The sequence below is a fragment of the Uloborus diversus genome, unplaced genomic scaffold (genome assembly GCF_026930045.1).
Source record: "Uloborus diversus isolate 005 unplaced genomic scaffold, Udiv.v.3.1 scaffold_1353, whole genome shotgun sequence".
Taxonomy (NCBI): domain Eukaryota; kingdom Metazoa; phylum Arthropoda; class Arachnida; order Araneae; family Uloboridae; genus Uloborus; species Uloborus diversus.
Window position 1 is genome coordinate 17,621 of NW_026558047.1, and position 21,800 is coordinate 39,420.

The 21,800-nt window shown below is 31.7% G+C and overlaps 1 protein-coding gene across 1 annotated transcript in view; it reads left to right on the forward strand.

Moving 5' to 3' along the window:
* The window catches only part of LOC129232747 (sorting nexin lst-4-like), a gene marked incomplete at its 5' end in the record, with an annotated part of 34,276 nt that extends 17,193 nt beyond the window's left edge, over positions 1-17,083 (forward strand). The window contains 7 exons of the mRNA XM_054866850.1: positions 1,485-1,599; positions 3,370-3,500; positions 4,217-4,320; positions 6,908-7,166; positions 8,823-8,912; positions 14,988-15,194; positions 16,565-17,083. Coding sequence (XP_054722825.1) covers positions 1,485-1,599; positions 3,370-3,500; positions 4,217-4,320; positions 6,908-7,166; positions 8,823-8,912; positions 14,988-15,194; positions 16,565-16,612 — 954 coding nt within the window. The remainder of the gene's footprint in view (positions 1-1,484; positions 1,600-3,369; positions 3,501-4,216; positions 4,321-6,907; positions 7,167-8,822; positions 8,913-14,987; positions 15,195-16,564) is intronic.
* Positions 17,084-21,800: the final 4,717 nt, after the last annotated feature.

A 21,800-nucleotide genomic window follows, 5' to 3' on the forward strand; every position in this document is an offset into this window, starting at 1 on the left:
CCCAATTTTTCTCAACTCTTTCCCTTTTTTATTTTTTATATTTTTTAGTTGTCTTTTTTTTTAAATTTTCTTTTCTTTTTATTTATTTATTTATTTGCTTTTTAGTTCTTTTTTATTTTATTTCCTTTTTTTAAAAATATTTTTTATTTGTTTATTTATTTATTTTTAATTATTTTTTTTATTAGAAAAGTTCTCTGCTATGCCAATGTCATATACACACTCAAACTAAATAAATAAATGAAATGTAATATAAACAGAATAAAATAAAATAATCTAAATTAAAAATAAATCAAGAAATACATTTAAATAAGTAAATGTAAAAAAATCTCCCCCCCCCCCCCCCCAAAAAATGCTGATGGTGCAACTTGCACCATAATCCCCCCTTGTGGGCACCCCTGAGTGTGAAGCAAAGGGATGTGTAAGTGGACATTTTTAAGTTTTGAGCAAAACTTCTTTAAAGTTGCAATCCTAGGTAAGCTTTCATTGATTTTTTTTTTCTAAATCATGCTATATTGCAGCACCTACCAGGGCTACTAGTACTATCTCTTATCCCAAGGCAAAGGAGTGGTTCTCCTACTATTTGTACTGGTTATCTACAAATCTTTAATTTTGCCACTATATTCCTGTGCTTCTCACTGCCTCAAATGGCCTTATTTTATAATTTTTGTGTAGCTATTTTTATACTGACCTGATATTCTCCCTATATTTCTGACTTTGTGTGGATCCATTGATGTTAAAATTTTCACTATAAAAAAGTTACTCAAAACTAAGTTTTCACACAGAAAAATTGAAAAGAACAGAATGTGAGCCCTATCATAAATGCGACCAAATTTCTATTAAATGAAAAGCTTTATCTGGCTCTGTTTTAGAAGTTTCTTTTGATCTTAATGAAATATTTTGTTTGCATAAGATTATTCAGTTAAATGCAATAACTCAGAAAGTACAATCAAATAATTTTTAAAAGCAATTTCAAGAAATTTGCAATGTATGACAACAATCTATTTAACTGCTGAAAAGTTTCTTTTTAGTTTTTTCCGCCCACTGAATTCAGTCTGCAAAATGTTCAATGTTTTTATTACATAAAAATGTAAGCATGTAAAAAAATAAAAAAAGACACCAGCTTTTGGACCAATCTAAACTAGATTTTCTAAACTAGTATTCAGCAAACTTTTTCATAATCTATAGAACTAATTTGGTATTTCAAATGAAAAAGATAATAAGGAGAACAGGAAACAAAACAGCAAGATACTTTAATCATAAATGTGAACCACTGAAACCTCTAACATAGCAAATGGCATTAGAACATATCTGGCTTGTTCATTTTACTGTTTTATTAGCTGTAAAATATTATTTATTTTGGTTGTATTTTTCATTCTCAGGAAGTTAATCCTAATTAGATTTCATTTAGCTAATAGTCAAACACTTGTTTATTTTTGAATTTATATTTGTATTTTGATGTTTTGTGATTTTTTTTTAATCCACAGTTTAATAACATTGCTGTGCGGCGGAGGTACAAACATTTTGACTGGCTTCATGAAAGGCTAGAAGAAAAGTTTTCTCTCATACCTATTCCTCCTCTACCAGACAAACAGATTTCAGGTACTTTGCTTTTTACTTCAAGCTTTTTACTTACAATTTTTTTTTGTATTGAAAAGAGAGAGTTTAAAAATATTCAAAACTATCTTCAAGATAAATGAAAGACAGTGGATAAAATATATTGTACACACTTGCACAGTCGTACTTAAGGGGTGGGTTCAAACCCCCCTTTGAAATTTTTCCGCACTATTCATTCCAAAAAATGCTTTTCATTATACCTTTTTGCTGAAAAAATGCCATTGCTATTTTATTTTTTATTTTACAATTTCATTTTTAACGGAAATTATTATTATTAAAATAAATGTACAAATTCAGTGCTTTATCTGCAGCAGCTGTAGTGATTGCAAATATCATTTCTTACAAAGCAAAGGAGCCTTTTCCTTCTCATTTTGAAAACTGCAAACAAAAACAACAAAATTCTTCCAATTCCAAAGCACCAAAATTATGCTCAACGCATTTTGTAAGTATGATGAAATGTGAGTTTAAGAACTATCACTTCAAATGAACTTATGTGAGTACAAGCACCTATTCTTTTGAGTTGTTGAAAAGATATTGAACATCTAACAAAGGTGAAAATTTCCCCCTTTAATAGATACATCTTTGCTACATTTGCTCACGTTAGTGCCCTTAAAGCAGCATCCTTCATTTAAGAAACCTAAAACCACAACTTAATAATCAAACTTTAATAACCTAACTTAACTACAACTTTCATAACATAAAAGAAAACTAATTAATAAAGAACTGATAGGATATAGAAATGAAATCAAATTATATTGATCTTATAGATTTCCAGATAAATTTGTTTGATAAACCTTCTCCAAAACTAAACTATGGTTACGGCCCTAATTTGTGCAGTTGGAACTAACTCTTGAGAAGAGTTTTTTTTTTAGTTACATATATTAAGTATCCTTGCATCTGTAGTAAAACTTTGTAGCAGCAATTCTGATAGCAAATTTTTAATAGTAAAATTTTGAATTCCCCTCAAACTTGTGTACAACATTCTTTGCAGCTTTGAACTGTAAAATGCTGTTTTTCTCAAGAAGTTTTATTTCTTGCCTTTTTTCACTAATTTTTTAGTATCTGATATTGTTCTATAAAATAAAAGAAAGAAAATTTGTCTGACTTTTTTTTTTAATCTCCTTACCATGTGAAATTCTCTTTGATACTAAGGGTCCCTTAAATGTTGTATTGAGACTCGACTGTATTTACTTGCTTGCTTATTCAAAAAGTAGTATCATCTGTTTCTTAATATTTTTTCATAAGTTCTTAAGCAAAAAATATTTGAACTTAAAAACTAATAGTTTTCTATTGAAATCTTTATTTCCCTTAATAATTCTCAAATGTTAGCAACATGTTTGTTTTAAACAAAAACACTTTGTTCATCAAGCTGCCACAGGCGGCTAATTTAGCAACCCTGGTGGTAAGTATTATAGGTTCCAACCTTGGTTGGAAGTATTATAGTTCTTAGTGTGACATGTTTGTTTCTGAATAGAAATTAAGTTGTACAACTTGCACTTTAGCCTTATTTATATTTTTTAATTATTGTGTTAAACAATCATATATGATGTGTATCAAATATCATGGACCATATTTATAAATCTAGGCAACTGATATGTAGAATGATCCAAGTAAACAAATGCATGCAATATATAAGGTGTGTATTATTACAGTTCTTCTACTCCTTTTGGGTAAAAAAAAGTGATCCATTAAAAAAGTTTTAAATTATAACGGTTTTCACACAGAAACTGAATTACTTTAACTTTCTTTGTGCAGGGCGTTACCAACAAGACTTCATTGACCACCGCATGAACCAGCTGCAAATGTGGGTGAATCGGATTTGCCGGCACCCGGTCCTCTCCCAGAGTGAAGTCTGGATGCACTTTCTCACTTGTACAGATGAGAAAGTATGCTGTATGCCTTTTTTTTTTTTTTTTTTGGAGGGGTTGCGAGGGTTGGTTTAAGTATTTTTTAGAGTATTAGTCCCTTCAAACAAAAAGAAAATTTTATTAACAGACTTACAAAGCAGCAATAACGTTCAAGCAAGTCTTTGCCGTTGTAATCAGTGTACTTTTATCGTTAGGAAATTTCTCTCCCGACAGAAACTTGCAATGAATAGAACTGTTAAGTTAACTTTTAAATGATAATTTTAAATGTTTTATGAAAATACTTAAAAATCACTAATAGTTTATGGCATTAAAATTTAAGTCGTTAACAAACGATACTTGCTGATATTTTTTACTTTTATAAAATCTGTGAGATTCTTTCCCTTTCATTGCAATTTGAAAACTAACTTTTGGGTAATGTCCCTAGCTACCAGACCATAGGTGTTATGTTGTACCCAAGGTCATTTGTAAAATTATATTTAAAAAAAAAAACTTTCTATTTGACAGGATTTAATATTTTTAATATTGGTACTAATACTATTTAATTGAATGAGGATTAGCATAAAAATGGAAGCATACCAGTTTCACACTTTAAAATAAGTCTAGCCCTGTTTGTGTGCAGTAAAAAAGACAACCCTAAATAGAAACATAGGCTAGCCCTAGTATTCTTTTGCAAGTTTTAAATGTGTTGTTAATTGGCCACTTTTTTGCACTATAAACTTTTTTTTTTATTCTAGAGGTGGAAGACGGGAAAGAGAAATGCTGAGAAAGAAAAACTGATTGGTGGTTCCTTTTTTCATGTGATATCAACCCCTGCAAATCCTCTGGAAAATCCAGTAGTGTAAGCATCACATGATTAACTTCTTTTCTCAAAATCTGTAAAAAAGCTACTCTGTTACTCTTTTTTTTATTAATTTCTGAAAAATGAAATTAAAGAAGGAAAAAAATATTATGTTGTTTGTGTGATGTAGAAAGAATTTGTCAGAAAGGTAATATACTTTTGGCAACCTTGTATACTTTAGAATTTATTCTGTCATTCAATGTATTTCATTCTGGCTCGCTTCTGGGAAATATTATGCCATTTTTAAATAATAGATATTTATTTCTTAAAAGTATTACCCCTTATACAAAGATAAAATCCTATATTTATCAATGACTATTGGCGAATGAACTCGACCCACTGCTTATTAATCTCTTTCTGCCTGCACGATTCCGCGTGGAAGAATCGTTAAGTATAAACTACTCTTTTCTACTAAATGTCCACTTAAAACTCCAATCCTGAAATGACAAATTTCCGAAATATATATGCGCATTTAGACATAGTTCAATTTAATGTGAATTCTCTTTTCTCTGTCAAATCAAGTAAAAATCATTATTAGATATGCAGCAAATACCATATTTTGCCGAATACCGAATATTTGGTTAAAATTTGAACCCAATATTTAATCAAAAATTTTATTCGAATAATTTGAATTTTATGTCAATTTAAAATCCATACTAATATTATAAAGAGAGAGAGGGCGGATTTTTGTGTGTTTATATGTTCGAAGTAATAACCGGAACCATTGCACCTATTTGAAATATTCCTATTTGAAATTAAGATCTGTGATTGAACCAAATCATAAATTTGTAAAAGTAATTTTCAACTGCAACCAATTTTGTCTTTGAAATGTAATTTTCTTTTGTATAGCATACAGCAGTGTGTTTGTTTTTAAAAATATATATTTGGATACATATGAGGCAGAAAGAAGCAAAGGCATGTAAGTGGAATTTTAAAGTTTTGAGTAAAATGCGTTTAAAGTTCAGATCCTAGGTATACTTTCAATGATGTTTTTTCTAAATCATGCTGCATAGCAGCACCCACCAGAGCTACCAGTTCCATCTCTTGTCCTAAAACATAGGAAAGGTGCCATGTGTACTGATTATCTCCAAATTTTTAATTTTGGCACTTGAATACCTTTGCTTCTCACTGACTCATATGTTTGATTTATTAAAAATAGCACCTAGGTTGTTCATTTTTATGCTAAGAAACTTATACTGTCATCATGATGCCTAGGTTTAAATTCTTATTTCTAACACTGCCTAATATCTGCTGGTGTATACGTTCATTAAGTATCCACTATAATATTAAAATCTGTTCCCGTCCGTCTGTCTGTCTGAAGATCGATCTTCTCAAGAACCGCTGCGAATTCAGAGTGAAACGAGATACCGATCAATTCGAAATTTTCCAAAGAAAACAATAGGACTAATCTCGTAATTGTGCGACTTTAATTAGAGGAGATATTAATTAAAACGTTAATTAACATAACGTTATTCAGGAATTTTTATTTCTTTCCTGTTGCCATTTTGCACATAGGTGAGCAAGTAAAATTCTAATGTTGTAAAAGAGGTTTTTTTGGCTGCTGTCCAAATATTAAAACAACGTTTCCATCTAGAATTCCATTTTAAATTAGTTTAAAATTGGTTGCTCTATTCGGACATAGCCTTTATTTTATCCTCTGTCCTTTTTTTATTTTTTACATTCAACATTCTTAACTCTTTTCAGCATATGCAAGTTGTTTCTTTAGCTATGTTTATTGATTGTAGTGTAAGTTTATCATCACCGGATTCATATTTTGGTACATTTAGGGTATGCGTCTAATTATGTTTATTTTGTTGGACTTTTTCCCGTCGCATGGGTGAGTTTTTGAACTGTAATAACTGTCTTTTTCCTTCCTGTTTCTATTTTTGAAGTACAGTTTGTATCGTTAAAAGAACATGTTAAATAAGATTGTTTGGATTTCTTTAAGTGAAACAGAGTTGAACAAAAAAGATTATTTTTAAGGATTTTAACTAAAGCTAAATTGGATGGAATCTGATGACTTGGTATTAAATTATTGTGTATTGGTAATTATTTAGTCTTGGTGCTTTAGTTTCACGTTATCAACCAAAAAGTGTGTGTCATTTTATGTAAAAAGCTGATTGCAATTGTACATAAATATTTCAGATATAGTCTATCAGATGTAATTCATTTTAACGTGAGCACATATTATAGTTGATAATGCATATATTTTCATCTTTTGTGCTAATTGAAAATACTCATAACTTGTATCATTGATAACTACGATTAACGTTAAAGAGATTTTTGTCAAAAATATGCTCTACTGGTGTTTTGCAAACCTTGCATTACGCGTATTTATTTACTCCTTAGCGCTTTAGAAACTGAAGTCAGAGTAATACAAAAACATCAGTTGGACATCTCTTTCATTTTTTAAGTAGCCCGTGCAACGCGGGGCACGCAGCTAGTTCATCATTAAAATTTGTTAGAACCATTGATATTGACCGTACGCATGCTCATATTTTTTAACAAAGCCTAAATTATTCTAAGAAAAGAGTATTTGCTGTATGAGTTCAGGTGAGAAAGGGTTATACGTTGGTCTCTCCCATAGCGAGAAGCAGATGGACCACTTCAACCGGTTTGTGGTGAAGATGGACGACAGCGTGCGTCAACTCTTCGGGGTTGCCGTGGACCAGCACAAGAGGTACTCGGGCCCAGTTCGGAAGGAGATCCAACGCATGTCGGACGCCTTCCGGGACCTGGGTGTGGCTTTCGCCATGGACCCCTCCCCCGTGGCTGAGCCACTCACGGTTGCCATCAAGCACACCGCGGAAGTCTACGAGGACCTGGGGAAAATGTATGAGGATCAGGTGAGAAACGGATAGCCTAATTCGCAAAATAGCAACGTGTCTCAGGAGTACTATTTTACTATTCAACCATTGGTACTTGGGTATTAACGCCACCACAGAAGAAGTTGCGCTAATGGGCCAATAAAGAACAATCATTTGGCTCATTCGTTGTTTGCATGTTATCTTTTAGCTTCCTTGTTGCCTTAATTGTCAACTAAGGAAAACTGCCAAATAAAATATTATAAAAACCACCAAATAAATAGCTGCGGTGGCGTTAATAAGTAAGTACCCAAGCATGTTTTGAGAGCAAAGGCGGCGATTGGGAATTATAAGTGCGGGGGCAAGGAGTTTTTGGAAGCTAAAGCCTTTACTGTTGACTATCTTTGGGTGATTTAAGGAGGAGAGGCTTTGGAAACTTTTCCCCGAAAAAAATTTCAAAGCTGAAGTATTAAAAAAAACATCTTTGGTGATGTAGAGGTCACCCCAAAAATGATCCCGCAACTAGTGTCTTAAAAAAGCAAATTTAGGACATCTTTAGCAAACTGAGAGCAAAGCGTTCTGGGGTTCTCTCCCGAAAATTTTGCAGAGTTGAATCCTTTTAAAAACGCTATTTCAGATATCTTTAAATAACTTAATGAGAAAAGAATGAGTTTGGAGGTTCTCCCCGGTAAATATTTTGGAACTGATAAAGCCCTAAAAGACTTCCTTCGGCGACTTCAAAGGAAAATGCGGAGGACTACTTCTGAATTTATTTCTTTATTGGAGGTTTAAAAACGCTTTTTTACTGATGTTAGGGAGAAGCGGGTTCACTTCCAAAAAAAAATTCCGGAGTTCGAATCTTGTAATCACATAAATTAAGGCCCTCTTTGAAGATAGAAGAAGGATGGAGCATGCTTACGAGTTCTCCTCCGGAAATTTTTCAAAACCGAAGTCTAAAAAATGCAGCTTTAAGCTATCCTTTGGTGATCTCTCCAGAATTTTTTTCAAATTAAAATCTTAAAAACATTCAGGCTGTCTTTAATGATGGAAAAAGTGCCGAGGTGGTCGCCCCCCCCCCCTGCCCACCTGAATTGCCGCCACTGTTTGAGAGTAATATTTCACCGTGAACAATTTACTATATAACAATTAAATTAGTTTATTGCCAATTAACTGCAATGTATTAACTATTTATTCTAACCACTTCAGGAAGTTAAAGCATGAATTTTACTGTACCCAGTCTAAAATTATTATTGTTTTTTATTAATAAAAAAAGGAAAACATGATTATTTTGTAGTTGTAATGAAAACATTTCATGTTCCTTTTTTAAAAAATTTGAATTTTCATACTGTAACTAAAAATCAATTGTGGTTTTGTTGCAGTATAAATTGAATTCTATGTCTAAAATCCAATTGATATTTAATGATTACTTTGAATAGCGTTAAAAGTTGCTGATGATCATGCTTAATTGCATAAAATATATTTTACTTACATTGAATACAGTTAAAAGTAATATATTGCTTTCAATTGTATTCTATGCTTTAAACAAGGCACTTGAGATATGATGTTTTCAACATTTCATTTGAGTTGAAAATGCATGTCATGTCAAAAACTAGTTTTTTATGTCAAAAATTCAAACATGTGCTTTTCTTTAATATTATTTAATTCTCGTACTATTAATTGATCAAAATTCTTTTTCAGCCAAAATATGACGTGGAGCCAATGGCGGATGTCCTCCACGAATACAAGGGAATGCTTGCCGCCTGGCCAGATGTACTTCAAATACAAAAGGTTGGTATTCTTTTTTTTTAAAAATAATATTGCTGATGTGTTCTTCTACACTGTTCTACACTCAATCTATCCGAGTAAGAAATAGTTAATTCCCATTTGTTTTGATGTGACATAAATAAATATATAGTTTAAAACTTTTTCTTAGCTCTCCTTTCCTTGATTAACTAGAATTCATTTTATGATATAAAGAAATTTTGCAATATTGGTACTTTTGATCAGGTCTGCAGAGACTGAAGGAAAATGATCGACTCTAGGAATTTTAGAGACTCCAACTTCTTTACCCCAAAATCAGTCCGACTCAGACTTTGCAGCTTGACTCTTCTTACCAACCAACTTATATACCAAATACTAGGCAGTAATATGTTGCTTAAAATACTCTTCTTTTTTTTTTTTTTTTACGAGCATCCAGTGATGTGGATCGGGTAAATACCCAGTGGGTAGGTAAATATTTTTTGGGTATTTACCCAAGGCCTGGGTAAATACCCAAAAACTGGGTATTTTACAAAAAAATGCAAAAAGTGAATGAGAATTTTTTTTTTTTTTAAATCTAAATATGAAACAATTGGTAAAACTGATACATACATATGTATTACACAGTTTATAATATTTTTTATCGAAAGACTTAATGAAATTATGAAAGAAACATATCACGAACCAAAGGATCTTTCTTTTCAATGCCATAATTGAAGAAGATGTTTGCTTTTTTTTTTTTTTTTTTTTTTTGTAACCAGTTAAGCTTTTTACTTTTTGTAGAATTGCTTTTTATATGTGAAATTTGGCTATCAACATTGATTAGGCATATCCAACACATTTAATGTGAATATCATATTAGATTGCTGAGTTGTTTCACACAATAATTCTTTAAATATGTGATCAAAATACAAATTTTAGGGAAAAATTTATTGTTTTGTATATAGTTGGTTATGCAAGGTGTTTCGTTTTAACCTGCAAGACCTTTATTTTTGCAATCGTTAGTCCTAGATGCTTACTTCCAATTGCAAAAATATTCAGATGCAGAGTAAAGATATTGGAAGTTTGAAGCAAAAATAAAAATGAGTCAAACACTACAAAATTTAACTTTTTATACGGCTCTAGGTCCCCTAACTTATATTTAGAGAAATGATCTGAATTTAAAACTTACTGACACAAAAAAACTTGACATTTGTGCAATGAAAACTCAAGGAGATATTCCATTTGAAAGTTTTAAGGGACCATGCAGAAGATGAGGTTAGAACTTATTACCCTTTCAGAATAATGACAAGTTGGCAAAGTAAAAAACACAAGGTATTAATTACATTTTTCATTTCTATTTAAAAATTCATGCAAATGTTATGCCGTGATACGCAAAACATGCTGCAAAACCTTGAACAATTTGAAAAATCGCTCTGCACACACATAATTTTATATAAACACTCATTAACTGCTATATTTTCCCCCAAAAAATGTTACTGACGGCGAGTGTAAAATGGTGTAAGTTACAAAACGCTGCGTTTCATATCTCAGTGAATATTGGTCCTACTAATGTCAAACTTTTTTTGTAATTGTTTTTCAGTGGAGATTATTTCCCTAACTATCAATAAGTCAGAGGATCTGGAACCCGTGTAAAAAGTTAAAATTTGTATTTTTTTACTCATTTTTATTTTTACTTCAAATTTTCAATATCTTAAGTCTGCATCTGATTTTGAACATTTTTGCAATTGTAAGTATGCATCTAGGACTAACAGTTGCAAAAATAGAGGTCTTGAAGGTTAAAACAAAACACTCTGCATATATACATAGTGGAATACATACAGAAAAGTATTTTAGTTGAATATAAATTTTTGAAATAAATACCTGGGTAAATATCCATTTTGGGTATTTACCCAGGTATATACCCTGGGTATTTACCCCTAAAAATAAATACCCGGGTATTTTACATCACTACGAGCATCTAAACTTTTTTCTAAGCAACTGTGGCACTGTGAGTGACGAGCACAGGGAGCATTTTCATCTAGACATTTCAGCAATGGAAAGAAGTATCAGGGAAAGTGGAACTCATCTATGCTTGCAGACTATTGCTAAAATGTCAAGAGAGATGTCCCAGAGGTAGATTGCAAACGAAAAACAAAACAAAAAAAAGAGGCACTCATAGTGAATAATTTCATACATACAAGCGAGAAATTTCATACTTATATGCATAGCATTAATTTTTGAACCCAGAGCAAACCAAAACAATTCTGGTGTCATGTTCTTTGACTTCAAACTGGTTGGAATTGGTTATTTTTGTTCATGATAGAGACAACTTGAACAGTGTAATCTGTTCCAGAAAAGAATTCGTGCACTGTTACCCACCAAGAGTTCTGTGCCAATGCTTAACATATACGGGCCAGTCTCGAAAATTGTTATAAATTCTGTCCTTTAAAATCAATATCATTCAGATTTTCGTCTATTGTGATCACACAATATTTGTATTTATTTTCTAAAAAGAGCATGTTCGTAAGATATGATTTCATTCGTTCCAGAATCTGCAAGAACTAAAACAGCTCAAAACACATACTTGTACCTATGAACTGTACAATGTGTAAAGAAATTTGGCTGTTCCTGTAGACAAAATAAATAAATTTAAATTTTAAATTTTTTCATGAAATAATTTTTCTTGCAATTTAATTTATTTCATCCGGGAAGTTGATTTGTTTTCCATGTGTCTACTTTTTTTTTTCTAAATGTTCACAGCAGTAGTTGTAAACAACTAGGTACTTTCATCTTGAAGATTACCTAATTTTGTCCACCGTCAATTCTGTGGTTAGTTTTACTTTATCTGTATAATTATATGTTATTTGTGAGAAAAAATGTTGAATAAAATATCAAGGTTTGGATAAAAATGTGTTGCCCACTATTAATTTAAAAATAAGTTTGTTGACAATTTTAAATCCTATAGGATATAGTTTGTGAGCATAATAGAACCTCTTTAATTCATAAATTGGGATTGGGGTGGTGGGATCTCAAAGTTTGGCTGTCAAATAGTTCATTTTACAGAACATGTTATTATGCCTTTTACATGTCCTGTACATAACGATAGCTAGAATGTAGCTAAAATGGATCATAAGTGTTACAGAAAAGAGAAATGCTTTGAAGTGTAAAATATCATTTATTTAATTGATAGTAAACATAGAATATTACAGTATTACAGTAAAAAAAATATATCAAATATACAATATAGTACAGTACTGTACTATGGTGCATAATGTACTAATTAGTCCAAATTAGCATGTTCAATGAAGGAATGAAGATTACTTCTGTTGCCTTTTTTTTAGTTAATCTTTCTCAAAAGGGAAAGAAATTAGAAAATTACTGTTATTATTTTAAACTAAAATCCGTTTTTGCCTCATGCAGATTAAAACGAACTCAAATGTAAACATTGCATCACCGAATCATGTGACAGTATTCGACGAACTAACTCAAGAAAACTGTTTGGATCTACATCTTAAGTTACGTTTTCGTAATTGCTTGAGTTACTTTGGGGTTTTTATGTTTTGTCAATAGTTGTGGTTGTTTTGCATAAATGATGTTGATGGAATCCTTTTTGTGCATAATATCACACATTTGGGGAATCATTCCCTTCTCTTTTCTACAATTTTTTTATGATGTGTCATCTCGTTTGCAGGTGTAGCTTGAAGCACGAATTTAAAAAAAAAAATAGTTTTTACGTAAAGTCGTTTTATGTGAATTTGTTGACATGGTTCTGTATTTTTGTATAAAAGGCTTGCTCATGGATTATTCAATGTCAGCAAACCTTCATTTAAGTATTTAAAATTTTTGTTCCTACTGTGCTGAACCTAATGCTCCAAAAAAGTACTTGCTTGGTGTTCTGTATTAATACTAATTCCTCTACTTAGTTTAATTTTTCAAGTACTTAAATTTTCAGAAGTACTTTTTGAAGTAATGCATTATGCACTATTTCTAAAAGCTTTTACCCATGTTAATGAAAGATTTTTTTTTTTGCTGGAATTTTTTCTCAAACTCAGTTTTACATACATAATTAACGTTCTAAGTCACTAAGAAACGCTGCTCTGGAAATTCTTTCAAGCATCAACTTTGCTCATACCTACAACTTCAAATTCTCCACTAAGCAGTACGTTAAATAAGTTTTATTTACAAGTACATGAGTTTCATCTTGGTTTCATTCAGATTAGTAGACATTCGGATTATGAGGGTTTGGATTAAAGACGTTCTATTGAGCCATTCCACGAAAAAGTCAACCATTTGTCCCGCACGTGACGGCACATATATTTCATTTAAAAGTAATAATTTTATAGGGTAATGACGTAATTTTCGCTTAAGAAATCACACGTAAGTTTGCAATTTGTTAAGCATAAAAAAATTGGTTATTATTTTAAAGTTTTTTTTTTAATGAAATATACAGGGTGTTCCGTTTTAACCTGCAAGACCTCTATTTTCGCAACGGTTAGTTTTAGATGCATACTTCCAACTGCAAAAATGTTCAAAATTAGAAGCAGAGTTAAGATATTGAAAATTTGAAATGAAAATAAAACTGAGTAAAATAATACAAAATTTAACTTTTTATATGAGCCCAGGTCCCCTAACTAATATTTAGGGAAATAATCTCCATTGCAATACAATTCTAAGACAAAAAGGTTAAAATTAGTACAACCAATATTCACGGATACGAAACGCAGCATTTTGTGACTTACACCACTTTACTCGCTGTCAATAACACCTTTTGGGGGAAAACATAACAGTTAACTAATGTTTAAAATTATATGTGTGCTGTGTGTGGTTTTTCAAATTGTTCGAGGTTTTGAAGTGTATTTTTGCGTACTACGGCGCAACATTTGCATGAATTTTTAAATAGCAATGAGAAATATAAATACCTCGGTTTTTGTTTTCTTTGACAACCTGTCATTCTTCTGAAAGGGCGATGGTTCCAATCTTATCTTCTGTCTGGTCCCTTAAAACTTCGAACTGAAATATCTCCTTGAGTTTTAGTCGCACTAATGTCACTTTTTTTGTCTCAGTAATAATTTTCAATGGAGATTATTTCTCTAAATATAAGTAAGGGGACGTAGGGCCCGTATAAAAAGTTATTTTTTAAATTTTTTGACTCATTTATATTTTTGCGTAAAACTTTCAATATCTACAACTCGGCATCAGATTTTGAACATTTTTGCAATTAGAAGTATGCATCTAGGACTAACGATTGCGAAAATAGAGGTTTTGCAGGTTAAAATGGAACACCCTGTATAAAGCGTCGCATGCGGGACAAAGTGACCGTTTTTCCATTTAATGTTCCCTATTGCATGTGGTGTTGTATCACAAAAGTAAAACTGTTTCTCCCATAGACTAATAATAAGAGTAGACCGAGCTATGGCAACCCTTTTGCTGCTCATAAACCAAACCATGTGACTGGTGGATATCCTAGCAATAGCGGGCGTTAATCGTAGCAGACGATCAACGCCAGCGCGAAATAAAATAAATAGAATTGATGGAACACGGAAGAATGATCTTTTATGGAGTCCGATTTGTAAATTTGTTATTCTAAGTTGTAAATATTTTGTTAATATAGTGAGTTTTTCGTTTAGATAGTATTGTGCATTTTCTTTAGTCAATTTCAATAACTCTCTAAGCAATTAAAGATGCAAGCACTCAAAAAGAATTGGCAAATGGTAAGATTTTTATCTACAATTTCAATTTAAGATACCGATTAGTACATTTTTGCGTTAACGCAAAACGTTTACGCCATTTCGTTCACGCCAACGCTGACAGCTCCAAATGAAATAAAAGTTACCGAAGACTGATCAAAAACTATTACTAGTGTCAAAATAATGCATAACTAAAAGAAAAACAGTTCAATCTCTGCACCTGGAAGTTCTTTTTAATGAAAACACATAGTCTTAAAATACATGTTGAGTGCCAAACTATAGATAATGCTGCCATCTAGCAACCACGCTGCCAAAGTCTTCGCCAAGCCCTTCCACTAGTCACATGATACATCTATGAACCAATTTTCTTTATCAGCAAGAATGAGAAAGCTCGGTCTACTCTTATTATTAGTCTATGGTTTCTCCTCTCTTCCAGAGTGCCCAGAACAAGATGGCGGAGAGCCGGCGCCTGTGTGAGGAGGGGCGCCTGAGCCAGGAGAACATGTCTGCCATTGCCCAGCGTACAGACGTCATCTCTTATGCCACCCTGGCCGAGATACGCCACTTCCAGAGGGAGAGGGTGGCCTATTTCAAGAGCATGATGGAGACCTTCCTCTCTGCACAGATCAACTTTTACCAGCAAGTAAGTATTGTTACAAATCCTGTAAATAGTAATAATTGTAGTAACGTAACCTGTAAATAATTTCCCGTAATGAATATACAACTCCTTAACATATGGCTAAAGTATACAACCCCCTATTCTTTTTTTCTTATTTCATTCACTGATTTTATCAATGAAAGTGTAGTTGTAGAACGTTGTAGCTTTTTCTGGAATATTTGAGATCTCTCTTTTCGGTGTGTATATAAACGGTTACACTGGAGAGGGGAGTGAGTTTCGATTCAGATTCCGAACTGAGAGTGTGTATTAGCTCTGTTTATAGCGAGGCATTTCGCTGTGTTGTTTTCGTATTTGGAAGTAAATACGTGTGTAAACGTTGAGTTTATGGTGTTGTGTGATAATTGCTTAATTGCTGATGAATAATTTAGCAGTTGTTGACGATCTTTCCTGTACATAGTGTAAATAAATTTCCTGTGTTTTTATCAAGAACTGTGTTTTCATTTCAAGAAAATGGAAGTCGCACCGAATCCGTTACAGTATCTTACTACCAGACTTAGATAAAATGAAAAGCTTTCTGCAAACACAAATGCAAACTGGAAAATTTTCTGCAAATAATTGTTTTGCCTAATTCATCCTTGAATATAGAGTTACATATATATTTAAATATATTTTTAAAATTTTTTAAAAATCATTTATTTATTTATTTATTTGCAATAACATAAAGTTTGCTTATTTTTCAGCACCTGAAGAAAACTGCCTTAACTATTATTTTTTGCGTAATATCAATCACATCATTTCTTCTTATGCGATTCAGGCTATGTAAAATAAACAATCATACAGTCATAGTAGAAGTAGTCTTCATTTGCGACCGTTAGCTCCTTTGTTTTGAGTGTTCTCTGTTAGTAATTTGCGTTCTAAAATCACGATTTTAAGAAGAAATCATTTTTTAGATTTATTGTGCACAAGAAAAAAGCAGAGGAAAATATTTGAAAGAAACAGAAATAAACTGGGATTTTTTTTTAATTTTCCTTTTTTTCCTTAAATTAATGTTGTAGCTTAAAAATATTTTCTGCAGAGCCAAAAATTTTCTGTGAACCCCCTTCTCGCATTCGACTATATTATGCAAGCTGCTTACCACCTAATGACACTACCTTGAGGGTCATGGATCTAAACAAAATTCCAGATTCAGATCAAATCCTAGTAGATATGAGCCCAGGTAAAAGGGTTTGACTGCACAAATCCTAGTTGGGCTATGACAAAGTCACTATAGTTGAGGCAAACCTAGCCTGTAGCGTTATAATGCTCTGACACCGTTCATCATTTTGGGCAGACTTAGTGAAAATTAATGTGTACAAATGTAATTTATTTTTCATTGTTTCTTTCTTTTTACCTAGATTACCCAAAAATTGCAAGATACTTTGCAAATGTATCAGGATTCCTAGGCTTATGTGAAGCGGCACCTGCTGGAATACTCTTGCGACATGACAATCTAGCCTGCAAATCTGAGTTTTGCATCCATTATTGATCGGTAACAAAATCCATAACAGCTGCAGCTTCTGTGAAGGATCCACATAATGAGCTTACGAGTGCCTTCCAAATCGTGCCGAGAAACCAGTAATAAGTTTGGCAGAAGTGTTCGGAGTACTGTTTTTTATATGTATATCCGTTTAAAATTCAGTATGTTCTCATCAGTTTGCTTTATCTTTAATATTTATCTGAGGACCTACTACAAATCGAAATCATATGGCTTAGAAATTTAAGTTATTAAAGCAATTTACGTTTGTATATTTATTGTTTTAAATGTTGAGCTGAGAACTTAACCTGAATTGAAATCCTGTGACTTAGATATTTAACTTATTAAAGATATTTATACTTGTTCGTTCTGTCTTTTAATAATTCTGTCAAACCTTGTTTCAAATTGATATTGTATGTCTTAGAAATTAAATGTTTATCTAAGTACTTTGCCCAAATTGAAATATTATGATTGAAAAAAAAATTTTTTGTCTGTACATACAATTTTTATCATCTAAATGAAAATACCTAGTGCTATTTAAATACTTATTTATTTACTTTTTATTTTTGCACTTTGTAGAGGGAAAAAAAAAAACATTTCTTTTAAATTTATTAATTTAATTTTTTGTTTAAAATTGAAAAAAAGAAAAAAAACACACCCACACATACAACATTTTCTAAGAATAAGGTGTTTATCATCTTAAGTTTTGCTGTAGTGGAAGGTATTTAGAGTGATTTTTTAGTTTGAAACTTACTAACTATAATCTTACATTAAATTGTTTAATTTTATCCATCATATTGTAAATTTAGCCCAAAACTTGAAATTTATGACAAATGTCATCATGTGCTTATTTTTTACTTCTAGAAATCAGCTTGCTATATTTATCATAAGCAACTGAAATTTCCTATGACAGAAGTTTTTTTTATATAAATGCAGTTGTTATTGGTAATTTTTGAAAAGATTTTTATTATTAATATTGCATGAATTGCACTTTGAAAAATATCAATTTTAATGTTTCAAATGAAGAAACAAAAGCCTACAAATTATTACAATTATGCAAAAATTTTCAATAGCGATTCACATTTTTATGCCTAAAAATGTTAAGAATTTATTTTACCATTGTTATCATTGTTTGTACATTAGATTTAAAACAATGACTAAACCAATTATAACTGTAACTTATCCAATGAACTTACATTGTATATATTTTTTTAAAAATATGAACATTATTTTCCTGGTAAAAAATGAAATTGCTAAAATGTATGAATTTTCTGCTGAATAAGCTGCATGAAATTAAGCTCTTAATATAAATGTAAATTAACTTTGGCATCAATGTATATAATAATTCTTCAGTTTTGCATGCAGTAAATGTGTTTATAAAATAATATGAGCTTCGTTGTGTAGTGAGTGTATTTTTAAATAGTTATTTTTGTATTTTTCTATATTTAGATGATGTATGGGGGGGGGGGGGGTGATATGATGTAGCTTTTCTATTTTAGAAGAAAATGAATTTCTACAGCAATTCCTTTGGTTCTTGAACCGTTTTGTAGTCCTTAACTGCAAATTGAATGCATCCAAAAACTTTAAAAATGCCATTAAAACTAAAACAACTTTGAGTGAGATAGAAAAATGAACTTGAATTACAGATTAATTTTGTAATGTTTAAGTAATTATTTGTTCTTAAAATTTAATATGTTTGCTAAAATACTTCTTTCTTTAAAAAGTACTATTTGTACTTGTAAGAAAAAAAAGTCAGAGATAATTTTCTTCCAACGTTATGTTTCACAGCATTCAATTTTTATCCAACTCCAATACAGTGGTTACGATTTTAGTTTTTTTTTTTTTTTTTGATATAAAAGGCCTTTTAACAAGTAATTTTATAAAATTTTTACCTTATTAAGAAAGATTAAGTAATGTTTGTCTTCTGTGCCGAAAAAGCAAATAATATAGTCGATTGTATCTAATATGCCTCTGCTGATTTATTTTGGCAGAAAAAAAAAGTATAATAGCAATCTGTGAAAATTAAATGATGACTGTGATTTAGCAATTTAGATTCATTTATTTCAAATATACTCATGGTATAACCATGATACATTTGTGAATGTTTCAAAACATTACAATTTTTATGTTGTAATGTTCCAGGAACAATTTAAAATGCTAAGCATTTGTTTTTAGTATCAATATTCATTACTGGATTTTGTTTTCCTTTGAATATTTGGAAACATTTTGATGGTGTATCTGAAAATTGTTTATTCATTGTAAAACTTTAAATATATTGATAAAGAGAAATATATTGATCAGCTGATACATAAACACTGAAGTACAGTAAAACCTGTCTATAACGATACTGTTGGGACCTAAAAAAAGTATTGTTATAGACAGGTTATCGTTATAGGCAGTTTGATTATTAATGTGACATATTGCTGGCGGGACCACAGAAAATATCGTTATAGACAGGTTTATTGTTATAGACAGCATTGTTATACACAGGTTTCACTGTATAGAGCTGAAACACCTTTTGCAGAACATTTAGATACCAGAATAAGGCGACACCCAAAACATAATTTTAATTATCAAATTTAATGTTCTTCAACACAGTTTAGGAAAAATACTGATTTTTCATTAGTTTCATGCATTGGTGCTATTGTCATCTGCAGTTCGCCCACCAACATAAAATTCTTATCTATTTGCAGAAGTCTTAAATAGAGGGTTGCGCATACAGTCGTAGGTAATCTGTAAATCATTTTTCATTTCAGTTCATCATAAAACTTAGGAGAGTAGATTAATAATGTTTTTGGAGCTTTTCCAGCTAAAGAGGATTATCATTCCACCTGGTTGATAGTGCAGGAAAAATAAAATATGATGTGGCATATGCTCAGAGAGCACACAAACCAACTTTCCCCCCTAGTCTTGAGGTCCAGTTGGCTTAGTGGTAAAGCACTGAGTACAAAGGTCCGCAGATCAAAACCCATTATGAATTTGCGTCACTCAGTGTGCTGTCCATCTGTATGCCACATTTTTTGTGCTCTCTTAGTGTATGCCTTGCATGATATATGAGGCAGTCAGAGGCAAAGGGATGCAAGTGTACTATTTTAAGTTTTGAGTAAAGCGTGTTTAAAAATCCGATCCTAGGTAGGCTTTCATTGATTTTTTTTTTCCAAATCATGCTATACAGCAGCACCTAACTAGGCTGTTAGTACAATCTCCTGCCCCAAGACAGAGGAGAGGTTCACCTACCATGTGTACTGTTTATCTCCAAATTTTTAATTTTGCCACTACCTCATATGGAGTACGGGTGTCACCAGCAAGGTGAGCTATATGGATGTGGCAGGTTTGGATCTGCAAACCTTCAATATGTTAGCCAGCGCTCTACCTCCTAGCAAAAAGGATCTCAGGACTTGGCGGCAAAATTAGGTTATGTGCCCCCTGAGCATACGCCACATACTCCCCTCTAAGAGTGAGCTCCAGATATTGGGCATATGAGTGAGAACCACATATGACTCTGGCATCTTTTCTAGTGCAATTGAAGATTTAAATATGATGACTAGATGTAATTATTTAAAGAAAAGCAATTAGAAATTTGCCAAGCAATCGCTTACAGGACCAATAACTTTCGTGAACAAAAATACTGTTGTTGACCAAACATAGCACAAAATACTGTGGTTGCTAGACAGATGTACCCTTACCTAAGGGCTGCCTCATTGAAATATTATCACTTCAATCAGGGTGCACCCTTCATTACCTAAGCCCACTCATATCACATCAAAGTGCAGCAAGTACAATATGACTAGTATGCATTCTAGTATGAGGGTGGTTACAATGAGATCAAAAATTCAAAAAGTAGGCCAATGTTTAAGGAATTATCTTGTCTGCTGCTTATTTCATTTTTTTTTTTTTTTTTGAGAATTTCATAATTTTTCTTCAAGCATATATGTATCATTACGACAGCAAAAATAGGATCGTGGGCATAGCCAGAGAGGGCCAGGGAGGGGCAACTGCCCCTCCCTAAAAGAGAACCTGTGACACCCATTCTTATTCCAAATGTCACCCAAGATAATTTAAAATTGCAATTTCAGGACTTCAATTTCTGAAGTTTTCGGTATGAAAGCCACATAGTCCCTTTTTCGCCCTTATCTGACCAAAAATAGCATAAAATGTTTTCAGAACGAAAGGAGAAATATAATTTTTTTAAACAATTTCCAAGGTCTGCACTAGGAGGTTGGGAGCAACTAAGAAGGCAATCTTGTTGCGCCCATGCTTGCCCCTCCCTAACGGGAATACTGGCTTTGCCCATGGATAGGATTTTTCAATTTGTTAAGTAAATTTTATTTTTAAAATTCATTTCAGTGGATGTTTCAAGCTAATAAATACTAACATTAACTTCAGGAGTGTAATTAGATTTGTTACCAAAAGTTTATATATTTTTGTTGAAGAAAATCAAGTTTTTAAACTTAAACTCTGAATATTTTATATCTTTTCGGGAAAAACTCTTCACAGCTTTTGTATATTTAAGGAATATATACATGACAAAGTGCTCGAATATCCGCAAAAAAAATCTTGCATATTGTCCTTGATCTACTTATGCTTGAATATAACACATGTGTGTCATTTATATATATTTGCTTGTTCCAATCTCATTTTTTTTTTATGTATTCATATATTTATTCATAGATATATTTGCTAGTCAAAGGCGATTGTTTTTGTGATTTAGTATGCTATACTTGTATATTATTCAATTGCATTGAGTTATTTTTTTATATATATAAAAACATCAGATTTTTATAAATTTTGCGAGTTACTTAAATGTTACTATTTTCTGCTTATTTTGTAATGTGTTCATTATTTAGAGACATTTGGAAAACATTTGTTTTGTGGGTTTTCATTTTTTGCTCAAAAAATCACTTTTTAAAGGCATCTTTAAAATGTTATAATAAATTTTAAAAATGTTTTGTCGAATTTATGTATTTCTTTTTAAACAGATTGGACAGACACTTTTTTTATGTGGCAGTATTTAGGAGGGAGGGAGAGGTAGTTTTACAAAATTTCAAAGATTTTCCCCTGCCTGTTCCGAAATATTTTTTATTTACTATGCAAGAAGAAAAAAAGAGAACATGGAA